The sequence below is a fragment of the Xiphophorus couchianus genome, chromosome 19 (assembly GCF_001444195.1).
Source record: "Xiphophorus couchianus chromosome 19, X_couchianus-1.0, whole genome shotgun sequence".
NCBI classification, from domain to species: Eukaryota; Metazoa; Chordata; class Actinopteri; order Cyprinodontiformes; family Poeciliidae; genus Xiphophorus; species Xiphophorus couchianus.
Genome location: NC_040246.1, coordinates 2,927,016 through 2,940,995, shown reverse-complemented (window position 1 = coordinate 2,940,995; position 13,980 = coordinate 2,927,016). Strand labels below are relative to the sequence as shown.

General features: G+C 42.4%; 1 protein-coding gene across 1 annotated transcript; it reads right to left on the bottom strand.

Annotated features, from left to right (window-relative positions):
* Nucleotides 1-1,083: 1,083 nt before the first annotated feature.
* On the bottom strand, nt 1,084-13,820 carry LOC114134833 (MAP/microtubule affinity-regulating kinase 3-like). Its single transcript, XM_028001657.1, has 3 exons — nt 13,699-13,820; nt 9,315-9,554; nt 1,084-1,212 (listed from the first exon to the last, which is right to left on the bottom strand). Exons 2-3 carry the CDS (start codon nt 9,479-9,481, stop codon nt 1,107-1,109), a joined length of 273 nt encoding a protein of 90 aa, XP_027857458.1. The 5' UTR covers nt 9,482-9,554; nt 13,699-13,820; the 3' UTR covers nt 1,084-1,106.
* Nucleotides 13,821-13,980: the final 160 nt, after the last annotated feature.

Sequence of the window (13,980 nt, the reverse complement as noted above, 5' to 3'; positions counted from 1 at the left end):
TTCTCCCTGTGCATGCGTGGGTTTCCTCCGGGTACTCCGGTTTCCTCCCACATTCCAAAAACATGACAACAAGGTAAGAGTTCATTGGTCACTCCAAATTGTCCCTAGGTGTGAGTGTGTTCCCCTTAGATAGAAATGGATGAATGGAAAATAAAACTTTTTTTAATGATTTATGTTAATCGCCATATAGAGACGTAATAAATTCAGATGCTTTGACTCGCCAGTAAGCGCTTTGCTCTCCTCCCACAGAGCCTCCTTCCCACTTTTTTGCCAGGTGACTGTTGAGGAGTTTGTCCATGGACAAACAGCAAATAGGAGCTTTGTTGGGGGGTTTTCTACGGCAAAATTAATAACAACGAATCAAAAGTTATTCAGTTCTTTTTGCTTCATTTGAAAAATATGCACAATTTGATGAATCGTTTTTTTCCCATTGTGAAACCAACTTTTTTTTAGCTAAGGCTAGGCTAACAGACATTAAGGGTGTGAGAAGCTTCTTACCACAAGAAGGATCGATCAGCGATTAGTGCGTCGTTAAGCGCATCATTCAAGAGCGCATTAGTAAGCGGCTGGCGTGCAGCGCCAGCAAACAGCGAGGTGTGAACCGGAAGGAAAACATGATGTCTACCAGGTGAGGGAGGGCCCTTTATATACAGACAGCGCCACAACCAATTAAATTCAGGCACTTGTGTGGTGCGTTCAGAGCCCACAGGGAATACTGCCACACAAGTATCGCGTTGTCATGTTTATCACTCCTTATGCTGCCACCTACTGGCCAACCAGTCTAAGTTCACAATGACATTTTTGAAACCTTCCCTGCTGGTGTGACATTATATTTCTGCTTTCAGTTTCGGACCTTCAAATGGGGAAAACTTCTCTCTGTCGTAAAGCGTGGTTTGGAAGAAAAATTCAAATTCAAAATTCAATTCAAAAATACTTTATTGATCCTAAACAGGGGTCACCAACACGGTGCTTGCGGGAACCCGGTTGCCCCAGGGGACAAAAAGGAGACATTTGGAAACTGCTACTTGGATGATTGTACAGTTTCAATACCTCTGAATATAGATTTGATTTAGATTTTTTTTAACTTATCTTTTAAGTCCTTTTGTTCATAGTTTTAAGTCGTTGGCTATTTTGGAAGCAATGTTCTTGAAAGCGATGAACGACCCGGATATCCTTTTGAAGCGGACGCCGTTCAGGGAGAGACGGGGGAGCTTGTGTAGTGGTTATAAAACTATTTTAGACAACCAAAAGGGAAAACAAGATCTAGTGATCTGCGATCAATTATTTTGGTCTTTCAAGTTCAGTGCTACAGACAGATACAGTAAAGGGTAGCCTAAGTTTAATGAAGTTAAAAACAATGTATTTTTCTTTAATGTCATTTTTCCGGGTATGTTTGGTTATAATTCTTGAAAAGTTCAACCTTTTAGATTTTAAGTTATGAGGGTTTAATCATTCGAGTTTCGATTGGTTTTGTCTGATCGGATTTAGGGGAACGCGATGCTTCTGCTCCTCCATTACAACACTGGAGACGAAAGCAGTGACATCGTGTCCGTGTTTTTATTATTCCCCTACAGGTAAAGTTCGTACTACCTATTACAAGCTTTACAAGTTATTGATTATGCTTGTTTAATGAACAGGGAGCGTTGTGGTGACTGTGATAACTAGTCTAAGAGCTACTATACTCACCTTAGCTTCCTGGTTAGCTGCGTCCTGTGTGTGCTAAGTTTGTTTTACTGTGTTGGCATAACCAGAATGGATGTAATGTTTACTCAGTATGTGACAGTGTAATGTCTGGAACTGTTTTGAAATATTACCATTACAACACTGGAGACGAAAGCAGTGACATCGTGTCCGTGTTTTTATTATTCCCCTACAGATAGAGTCCTTACTCATAAGGGGCGTAACATATTGGAGGCACCGCTGGGATTGAGTGAGACAAAGATTGACTTCTGCTAGGACCAGACGTCTCCAGCTCTCATTCAGCTCCCCTTAACTTACTTACCCAGGCCGACAACATCTACTGGACAACTGTGTGGCAGTGTGAGTTTCTGCAACCGAGGGCAACAGTAATCTGAGGTTAACCTAAAGTGCCAGGAGTGCTGCAACCAAGGTTTAGTAAACAAATTACTGCTACAACAGAACACTGATCAGCTACCACAACGAAGATGGAGTCAACCGAGGTAGAGGCATTACAGTTGGAGATAATCGGACTTTTGTGCACACTGCCTGCAGAAAGCCTAACAGAACTGTGTGATTTTCTCACCATTGCTGGGCCAAAATTTGAACATGTGACAGGAAAGAATAGAACATCGCTCATCTTAATGATTAGTAATCATCTACAGAGTGATGAGTTCCAAAAGTTAGAGGATTTGGGAATGTCAGCATTTCTCTGCTTTAGAGATAAGATAACTGAGCTCCAAGTTGAGGCTACAGATATCCATGTAAAGGAACCTAAAGCAGCACGACACAAACAGCAGAATGAATATGATGAGATATTGGGCACTACATCAACAGAAACCAGACCTTCTCAGTCTCATGTACCATCCCAAATAAAACATACTCATGAGGAGGATGTACATAAAATTCAGACTGCCATGTCCAGCCTTGGAATTCCAGCTTCAGCTCTACGTCAGACCCCTGCTGTATGGCACAAAGAATTCAAAATATCTGGACAAATTGGAGACCCAGGACAAAAAGACCGCCTCACATTTTCCAGTCTCGCACGACAAATTGAGCATGGCCTCCTCAAAGGCTTTCCAGAGACTGAGATTGTTGATGCTGTCATAAGGGCCATTGTCCCGGGGATGCAATTGCGGAGCTACCTAGAGGGAAAAAATGACCTTACACTCCCCACTCTGAGAAGAATACTGCGCTGCCATTATCAGGAGAAAAGTGCAACAGAATTATATAAACAGCTGTCATCAGAAGCACAGAGCGTTAAAGAGACTCCTCAGAGTTTTCTCATCCGCACTCTAGACCTACGACAGAAGATTCTGTTTGCATCACAAGAGTCAGAGTCAGGCTTATGTTATGATCCAGTGCTAGTGCAGAACATGTTTCTCCATACAGTTATGACTGGTTTGTTGAACGATAACATAAAACGTGACCTTCAGCCATCTCTAGAACAAGCTGGTGTTTCTGATGAACTGTTATTTGAAAAGTTAAATATTGCATGTGCCTATGAAAGTGAGAGGCAGGACAAGAAAAAAATGCACGCACCACAGCGATCTGTGACTGTCCACTCTGCTCAGTCTGACTACACCACCACTGAGAAGAAGGACAAAATAAGCCAGTCGAGTCACAGTAAGAGTCAAACAGATATTCTCTCAGAACTGCAGGAGATGAAAGCAAACATGACCCTGCTTAAAGATCTGAAAGCTGAAGTGTCTTCTATTAAAGAGTCTATGCAGCAGCCCTCTTATCTGCAGAGGCAGCACCCAAGCCCGGTATCAGAACCAGATTGCACACCAGCTCAATCAGCACCAGCTTACCACAACTCATCACAGACACACAAGCCTGCAATACATCATGGTTACCATCAAGCTACTCCAGTGCAATACAGCTACTTGCAACCCCATCCAACATATCACAATTATTTACCACCACCCTCAGGACAACATGATCATCTTCCACCCAATCAGAGATATGGAAATCAACGCCCCCTCTCCATAACATCACCACGGCCTAGGAGGAGGTGCTACGCCTGCCAGCAGGAAAATTTGGAGGACTGCATTCATTGCTTCAGGTGTGGCAGCAGTGAACACTTCTCAGCTGGCTGCAGGATGAGGAGATCAGGCCAATTCAGAGGGAGTGCTTTAAACGAGCAAGGGTTACCCCAGCGGGGCAGGGAGTGACCACGTCATCAGCAGTGCCCCAACTCTGTGCACACTGTGGTGCAAGCGGGTTAAAGGTGAGACTGAGACAATGTTCATCTTGTAAAAGTGTGTTGTACTGTTCCGAGAGATGTCAACATGAACATTGGACTGTACATAAAAATCAATGCTCGACAGCTTCCTGTAGTACTGTCCGAGCCACACCACAAAAGAAAAACCAAGTTAAATTTGCCCCACTAGTTGGAAAAAAATATCTGGTTGACTGCTATATCCAAGGTCAGCAAACTAGGGCATTGTGGGACTCTGGCTCACAAGTAACTGTAGTCAGTGAACAATGGAAAGCGGAACATCTGCCACATGTGACTCTGAGAGGCATTGCTGAGATCATTGAAAACAGTGATACTTTGAATCTCATTGCAGCCAATGGCCAAAACATGCCGTACTTGGGATGGATAGAAGTCACATTCAAGCTAGCTGCAGATGGAGTCCCAACAACAGAGGTTGTTGTTCCTTCACTAGTAATTAAAGGCAACAGTCTTGCTCGCCCTATTATAGGTTCAAATGTCATTGGCCTGATAGTGGATACAGAGCTGCAGCAAAGCAAAGACACCAATAAACAGCAGTTAATCAAAGCTGTCCACGCAGCTTTTTCTGACTTTGAAATGGATGATGCTAAAGTGTTTGTGGCTAGAGTTGCTGCTGAACAGCAATTTTTGGAATATAATGTCAAGACCACCAGAGGACAAGTACATGTCCCAAAACACACATCAGTAAAAGTAGAGTGCCGTGTTAATGCAACCCTCTTACAGGAGACAACTCTGATCTTCGGCCACAGTGGTCGGAAGGCCTAGAGTTCACTGACACCCTCTTAAAACTGGAGAAAGGTACAAAGTCAGTCGTGATTGTGGATGTGCAAAACCCAACAGACCATGACATAATACTCTCTGGCAGGACTGTTATTGGGACAGCACAGCCAGTCTAAGCAGTTTACCCGACGACAATCTTTGAACAGCCCTGCTCCACGTCCCCATCAACAGTTGCTAATGTAGAGGTGAGGAAACAACAAACCACTGATTGTGACTGGGACCCCCCAGTTAATTTGGATCATCTCAGTTCCCCTGAAAGAGATCTGATTAAACAGATGTTGAGAGAGGAGTCAGGCTCCTTTTCCTGTTCCGATGATGATATTGGATGCATCGAGAACCTGCGACTGTCCATCTCACTGAAAGACACAGAACCTGTGGCCAAAACTTACCTCTCGGTTCCAAAACTATTATACCAAGAAATGAAGACCTATCTACATGATCTGATCACACAAGGTTGGGTGCGCAAATCGAATTCCCCCTATTCTTCTCCAGTGGTGTGTGTCCGAAAAAAAGATGGAAGCTTACGCCTTTGTATCGACTACCGTGAGTTGAACCATAAGACTGTACCAGACCGCCAGCCCATTCCCAGAGTACAGGACATTATGGATGGCCTGGGGGGCAACTCATGGTTTTCGCTGTTAGATCAAGGTAAAGCTTACCATCAGGGGTTTATGGCGGAACACAGTCAGCCCCTCACTGCTTTTGTGACCCCTTGGGGTTTATATGAATGGATTCGTATACCATTTGGTTTAATGAACGCACCAGCTGCCTTCCAGCGGTGCATGGAAGAATGTCTCAAGGGACTCAGGGATGAAATTTGCATTCCATACCTTGATGACATCCTTGTTTTCAGTAAGTCATTCGAAAGCCATGTTGAACATGTCAGAACTGTGCTTAGACGATTGAGAATGTATGGCATCAAGTTGAAGCCAGCCAAATGTGAAATGTTTCGGCATGAGGTTCGCTATCTTGGGCGGGTCATTTCATCAGAGGGCAGTAAAATCGACCCTGCTGATACCATTGCTGTCAGGGCCCTGAAAGACAAACGGCCAGCCACTGTGGGAGAACTGAGAGCCATTATGGGCCTTCTGAGCTATTATCGTCAGTATATTCGAGACTTTTCTCAAATAGCTGCCCCTCTTTATGATCTCATGAGAGCTCCTGCAGATTCAAATCAAAGTGACACACATGTTACAAGACAGAGACAGAATAAAAGAAAAACGGGGACTTCCTCCAACTTTCCCATTGTGTGGTCAGAAAAACACCAGCACTTGCTTGAGGAACTGTTGGATCACCTGGTGGAGCCACCAATCCTTGCCTTTCCTGATTTTAGTAAACCCTTTGTACTACACACAGATGCTTCCAATCTGGGTCTGGGGGCAGTTTTGTATCAGGAACAGGAAGGAAAAATGCGTGTAATAGCATATGCCTCGCGAACACTCACCAAATCTGAAAAAAACTACCATTTCCACTCTGGAAAATTGGAATTTCTTGCCTTAAAATGGGCTGTCTGTGAAAAATTTAGAGACTATTTGATTGGCTCATCATGCACTGTATATACAGACAATAATCCGTTCACTTATGTCTTGTCTACAGCGAAGTTGAATGCAACCGGGTGTCGGTGGGTGGCTGAATTAGCGGATTTTCACCTTACCATTCGATACCGACCAGGGAAAGAAAACATCGATGCAGACTGTCTGTCAAGGCTGCCAGTGGATATTAACACCATGATGGAACACTGTACTGAGGAAATGTCATCCCGTTCAGTTCAAGCAGTTGTACAGTCAGTTGAGGACCCAAGTTCCCATGCGGTGTGGTCCATGGCACTCTCTGCTCAATGTAAAGAAATCAGCACTTCACACCAGTCGCTTCTTTCATTGGAAGAGATTTGTCGAGCTCAGAGGGAAGATAAAAATATTGGCCCTGTGATTGAATATTGTCAGTTAAATAAAAAACCTGACAGAAAACAGCTAAAATCACTCAGCAAAGAGAGTAAAAGACTACTACACGAATGGGAAAAACTGATTTTGGATGATGACAGCATCCTGCGTCGAAAGACAGCCAAACGGATACAACTTGTTTTGCCTGAAAAGTACAAAGCAACCGTTATGAAGGAACTACATGATGGCATGGGACATCAAGGGGTTGATCGAACCACTTCATTGGTGAGAGAACGTTTCTTCTGGCCATACATGCAACATGACATTCAGCACTATGTGGCTCAGAGATGCACATGTATAAAACAGAAGAAACCAAGCCGAGAGGTCAGGGCGCCTCTTACTAATATTGTCACAACCCAGCCTTTTGAGTTGGTTTCTCTCGATTTCTTGCATGTTGACAAGTCAGCTGGCGGATATGAGTACATATTGGTCATAATTGATCATTTCTCAAGATTCGCCCAGGCTTACGCCACAACATCTAAGTCAGCAAAAACTGTGGCTGATAAACTTTTTAATGATTATGCATTGAAATTTGGATTCCCCCTACGTATTCATCACGATCAAGGTGGTGAATTCGAAAACCAGCTTATGTCACAACTAAAAAGAACCGCTGGAGTTTTGGGCTCGCGGACAACACCGTACCATCCTGAAGGCAACGGCCAAGTCGAACGTTTCAACCGTACACTCATACAAATGCTGAGGACCCTTACAGAGAAAGAGAAGTCCAACTGGAAAGAGTCACTGAACAGATTGATTTTTGCATACAATTGCACAAAATGTGAAGTCACTGGTTTTTCCCCCTTCTTTCTTCTGTTTGGAAGGACTCCAAGACTGCCGATTGATGTACTTTTCCGCTTGACACCAGAAACAGGTACACCTGATCACAGAGAGTACATGCGAAAATGGCGAGAAGGGATGCAACAAGCTTATGAGATAACACGGAACAATGCAAGAAAATCAGCTGAAAGAGGCAAAAGAAACCATGATTGCAAAATAAAGAGCTCAGAGCTGGAACCTGGAGACCGTGTCCTGGTTAGGAATTTGACCCCGAGAGGCGGGACTGGTAAACTCCGCAGTCATTGGGAGGACATCATCCACAAGGTTGTGCGGCGAGTAAATAAGGATGCTCCTGTATATGAGGTGGTACCTGAACAAGGAAAGGGGAGAGATAGTAGGATACTACACCGCAACCTCTTACTTCCCTGTGACCACCTACCTCTGGAAGTTCCCCTAAAAGTTGCCAGATCACGAAAAAAAGGTTCGACACAAACAAGTGACAGTGAACATAATAGTCAACAAAAGGACATCAGTGGTGAGGATTCAGAGGATGAATGGTTTTACTACCCATGCCCTGAGCCACACAACCGAACAGGTCCCACTGCTGAGGAGCACACTGATGTGTCGGCAGACCCTGAGCCCACATCAGCAAGGGGAGAGACAAGGCCAGAAGAGGACCGAGAGACGGTGTTAAATCTGGAGGAAGATCAAGCGATGCCTGACCTGCTCGTGGAAGATGGAGCGCCTGAACAACTGGAAAATTGTGGAGACAACCCTCTCCCACCATCCATGTCACCTCCTTCATGTGAGAACCACGGTGGAGATGAGCGAGTACAAGATAGGCCTAGGAGAGAACGGCGACCACCACGGCGATTTACCTATGATGAACTGGGTTATCCATCTTGTTACAGTTTGGGACTTCCACCAAGCTCCACATATTGGCTTGACCCAGTGCACTATTGTGGACCCTTTCAAGCAAGGTCTATGTGGCCGGAGCCAGTTCAGGTGTCCACCTACGATCCTGTGTTTGTGTATTGCTGATCCACCTTTTTCTTTTGGACTTAGTATTGGCATTTAAAGACTTTGATTAGGTCAAGTGCCTGTGTATTGACCAAGTAATCTCTTTATGGTTTTATGGATTATATTTGTCATCTTACTCCTTTCCTTATTGGATGTCGAGGACGACATTTCTGTTGAAGGGGAGTGTGTAGTGGTTATAAAACTATTTTAGACAACCAAAAGGGAAAACAAGATCTAGTGATCTGCGATCGATTATTTTGGTCTTTCAAGTTCAGTGCTACAGACAGATACAGTAAAGGGTAGCCTAAGTTTAATGAAGTTAAAAACAATGTATTTTTCTTTAATGTCATTTTTCCGGGTATGTTTGGTTATAATTCTTGAAAAGTTCAACCTTTTAGATTTTAAGTTATGAGGGTTTAATCATTCGAGTTTCGATTGGTTTTGTCTGATCGGATTTAGGGGAACGCGATGCTTCTGCTCCTCCATTACAACACTGGAGACGAAAGCAGTGACATCGTGTCCGTGTTTTTATTATTCCCCTACAGGTAAAGTTCGTACTACCTATTACAAGCTTTACAAGTTATTGATTATGCTTGTTTAATGAACAGGGAGCGTTGTGGTGACTGTGATAACTAGTCTAAGAGCTACTATACTCACCTTAGCTTCCTGGTTAGCTGCGTCCTGTGTGTGCTAAGTTTGTTTTACTGTGTTGGCATAACCAGAATGGATGTAATGTTTACTCAGTATGTGACAGTGTAATGTCTGGAACTGTTTTGAAATATTACCATTACAACACTGGAGACGAAAGCAGTGACATCGTGTCCGTGTTTTTATTATTCCCCTACAGATAGAGTCCTTACTCATAAGGGGCGTAACACTTGCAGACCTCCATCTCCCACTGGACCAGGTTCTCGGCCCGCCCGTCGCCATGGACGCAGAGGAGCAGGAAACTCTCTTGCTGTTCGTAGTCGCAGTTGTTGGCGTCGAGCACCTTGCGGATCTCCCTCATGATGTCGCAGGGCTCCATGGAGCTGGTGGTTCTCATATTCCAAGTGAATCTGAGGGAGCGGGGCTTACCGTCTTTAATTTCCCCTTTCTGATCCCCAGGTACATGGCGACTGTGGGGAGAAAGACACGGAGGAGAGCTTGGCTTAGATTGGCTAAGAAGAAATTAAAATCCTGCTGGGATTGTTTGCAACAAATCTTTCACAGAAGTGACTTTTTGTTTCTTTTAGGGGCGGCAGTGAATGAAACTATAAAGTCTAATAAAGCTGAAGTTTTTCTTACTGTGACCTGAGCCGCTCTGAGCTCAGTTTATCTTTATGTCACATTTAGGTTGCAGCACAAAGCTGTGGAGCCTTTAACTAGACAAAATGTAGTCAACAGTCATTACAGCTTTTTTTATTTTTTGCTTGTGAAACCAACTTTTCTTTTATTCCAGCTTAACGGTAAAGTTAAATCTTGTTTTAATAATAATAAAAAACAGTTGTAAATAATCTATTACCATATTTACTCTCTCGTTACTTTTACTACATTTTGTCTGTGACTTCCAAACTGAGAAAGGGGAAGTAAAAGAAAGTAAAACAGACTGAAGCCATCTCTGAAAAACCCAGAATATCACTGCAACATTAAGATTTGATTCACTGTACATAAATACATTTAAAAAAAGTTCTTTAACTGTCGATAAGATGTTTGAAACATAAACTAGTGATGGGTCCGGTAACACCGATGCGTCGGCGCATGTGTCAAGCTCATAGACCAAAATCAGCGTCGGTGCGCGTATTGTTTTCAGCAAGTCACGTGACCGATACAGGAACTGTTTCGAAATGACACTGGTGCGCCAAACTGTTTATATATGGAAGCCAATCTGTCAACGGGATGCATTTGCCAAAATGATTCTTGATCTTTTACGGTACAGCGTCAACTATGGAGCCTCAAGGCAAACGAAAGGTTTGGTAGTATGGGGCCATTTTAATCTTACGTCAGAAAATAAGGTATTGGTTCTCACTTTGTAGTTGTTTCATCCGGTTCTTTTCAGTTTCTACTCGATCTATCTGAATCCAAATTCAGCTGAAACTGACTCTTAGTTTACTTTCATATTATGTTCTGCAGGTTAAGTTTTGCATATGTTTCTCCTTTGAAATGATACATTTCATAATTTTATTCTTAAATTACCCTCCATAAATAAAAATCTTTAGGCAGAAAAAAGGGAAATAAAGACAATCCCGCTATAAATAAATACAAAAAAGACATTTCCAGCAAAACACATCCATAAAGATCTGCGTACAAAATATAAAAGAAAAAATGTAAGTTATGTGAACAATATACAGTGTCACTAAAATCTGTTTTATATAAATAAATTCACCTCCTCAATGCTGAGGCATAGGGCATCAGAATGAAGTCACAGATACACCTGGATAAACTCAGGTATACAGCCAGTCTACAAATTACTCAGCTGCTTTTTATCAATTATTTCATATAAATGTATTGTTTACTTCAGTTTTTCTACAGCAGGAGAAGTTGTGCCAAAAAAACGGAACAGACTAAATTTCAAAATTTTAGAAAAACCTTTTTTTTTTTTACATGAAAATTTGTGGGAAAAAACACCAACAAAAAAACCCCCAGTCCACAAGCATCCTCATTCCAAACACGATCGCTTTCATTTTCATCACTTGGTTCATGTTCACATTACTTATTGACTGTATCGAAGAATATCAAATATATTTTGATTTTAACTGAAGATATGACATTATACAATATACAATATACGATGAAATTAAATGACTTAAATCTTATTGTATAGATTAGGTCATCAAATCAGTCTGTGAACTGCGTTGCCTGTAGGGATTTTTAATGTCCAGCAGGTGTCAGTATTCAGTGACACAGTATTGACGCGGTATCAATACAGTTTTGCTTTGGGTCAAAACGATACATGACGCCTCATTTACCCATCACTAACATAAACATCTTCATACCTGACAATTGGAGATTAAAAACTTATTTCTGATAGGAAATGACAACAACATCTCAAAAGATAATGTAAGAATTTCAAAGTAACTAAACTACTTATAACATTCCTCAATAATCAATTAAAAAAATATTGACTGACTTTAAAGCAGTCAAACTTTTTAAATCTATTTTTATTCCTGATTAGCTCTTTCCATGTTTCCTCATGTAGCAGAAGCTCCACGTCTTCTTACTAATTTATAAGATCAAAGGGATTCCTTCAAAACATGTATTTTACATAACAGTATAAAATCTTTTTGTAACTTCAGTATTCTAATGTATATTAGTTTTATTTGAAATAAATTTATTTTGTTTGTCTTTTGTGTCATTTTGATTTAAAACCCCAGTAATTATTGACTTAACATTTAAATCTATTTATTTAGTAAATAACACAAAGAAATTCTGGTCGTTTCTTCTTCTCTGGCTTTACAAACCAGAGAAGAAACAAGCAAAAAAAACAAAAAACAACATTTCTACTTTTCATATCCGTTTTTCTTTTAAATGACCAAAATGTGACATTTTAAAATAGTTTTTACTAAAAGCCTCCACCGCTTTCTGGGTTTTTCATAGATCATGTAAAGGAATATTTTTGGAGAATCTCAACAGAAACCGGAGACATTTCAGCAGAATTAAAGCAGACTTTGAATCTTCAGCTAGCATGCAGCGTTAGCAGAGCGGCACGTCACACAGCCATGCAACCGCAGCAACAAAGCTGCAACAACACACTGCTGCAACTCCTACACACTCAGGGCAAAGCAGCGCGGGCCTGACGCTACATGGGAAGCGGTGTGTGTGTGTGTGTGTGTGTGTGTGTGTGTGTGTGTTGGGGGGCAGCAGGTATAAGCTCACCTTGAGCCCTCAAGTCTCCCGTTTCTCTCAAACTCGGTTGAGACTCTGAGGCGCCGTGAGAAAATTCACACGGGGAGTCAGAGGAGAAGAAAACAACAAAACAGATTGTGGATTGTGCACAACACAAATCATTTCTCACCAATTTCAGTGAATGGAAGAGAAAAGAAAAGAGAAATAAAGTGTGTGACGGAATACGTTAGCGACGGTGTGAGCCACCACCAACACCACTGCTCAGTGACGTGAGCAGTGAGCTCACTGCTCACGTCACTGAGCAGATGAAGCGGCCGGGTTTGCAGTCAGCGTTTGCTGCCTCAAGTTAACGTTAGCTTCCAAGTCTCACTTTCTTACAATGTAATGTTATTTAATTGCATTTCACAAATTACTTCAGGAGCATAACGAGGTGCAAAGCGTTTGCTAGCATGAGCTATTTTCACAAAACCCTTCAAAGGTGAACGTCGAACGTGTTTGGAGATTTGAGGACATGAGCTAATTCAAGCGACACCGGTTTCCTTGACCGGTGGTTCCGTTTGGCCAGCAAAATAGCCGCTACAAACTCAACCCCTACCTTCTCCGAAGCTTGACTTTTTTGGTTCAAACTAGCTTCAACCAGTCTGCATTTCTATGTTAAATAAATGCCGCTTTTAATCCCGCTGGAAGTGACAGCTACTGCGTTCATGGGCAACGCACGTGGTGTTGTTTTCAACGGAAGTGTGACGTTGACCCCGGATGCTTCTCTTACGTAGTCAGTCGAGAACGGCGGTGACGTAAAAATGCTAAGAGATATATTAATAGTAGCGCCATTCTATAGCGGGCTGCACAGTGGCTCAGTCCGTAAGGTTGTTGCCTTGCAGTCGGAAGGTTGTGGGTTCACTTCCCAGAACTACTGCAGGAGTTTGCATGTTCTCCCTGTGCATGCGTGGGTTTCCTCCGGGTTTCCTCCCACATTCCAAAAACATGACAACAAGGTAAGAAATTGGTCACTCCAAATTGTCCCTAGGTGTGAGTGTGTTCCCCTTAGATAGAAATGGATGAATGGAATACAAAAAATTTTTTGAATTTTTTTTTTTAAGGATTGTACATTTATGTTAATCGCCATATAGAGACGTAATAAATTCAGATGCTTTGACTCGCCAGTAAGCGCTTTGCTCTCCTCCCACAGAGCCTCCTTCCCAGTTTTTTGCCAGGTGACTGTTGAGGAGTTTGTCCATGGACAAACAGCAAATAGGAGCTTTGTTGGGGGTTTTCTACGGCAAAATTAACAACAACGAATCAAAAGTTATTCAGTTCTTTTTGCTTGATTTGAAAAATATGCACAATTTGATGAATCGTTTTTTTCCCATTGTGAAACCAACTTTCTTTTAGCTAAGGCTAGGCTAACAGACACTAAGGGTGTGAGAAGCTTCTTACCACAAGAAGGATCGATCAGCGATTAGTGCGTCGTTAAGCGCATCATTCAAGAGCGCATTAGTAAGCGGCTGGCGTGCAGCGCCAGCAAACAGCGAGGTGTGAACCGGAAGGAAAACATGATGTCTACCAGCTGAGGGCAAGTACACCCAAGTACACCTCGCTGCAGCAAACAGAATGGGGCGGGGACGGACCACTGTCAGTCTCATACCTTATATGGAAATGGGACTATTTCATTCCGGAAATGAAGGGGGCGCTAGTGACACTATTTCCTGTACCGATTGT

Coding starts and splice junctions, on each gene's coding strand:
- LOC114134833 (XM_028001657.1), bottom strand. CDS start 9,481: ATGAGAACCACCAGCTCCATGGAGCCCTGCGACATCATGAGGGAGATC. Junction 1,213..9,314: donor TGGGAGATGGAGGTCTGCAA/GTGTTACGCCCC, acceptor ACCACTACACAA/GCTCCCCCGTCTCTCCCTGA.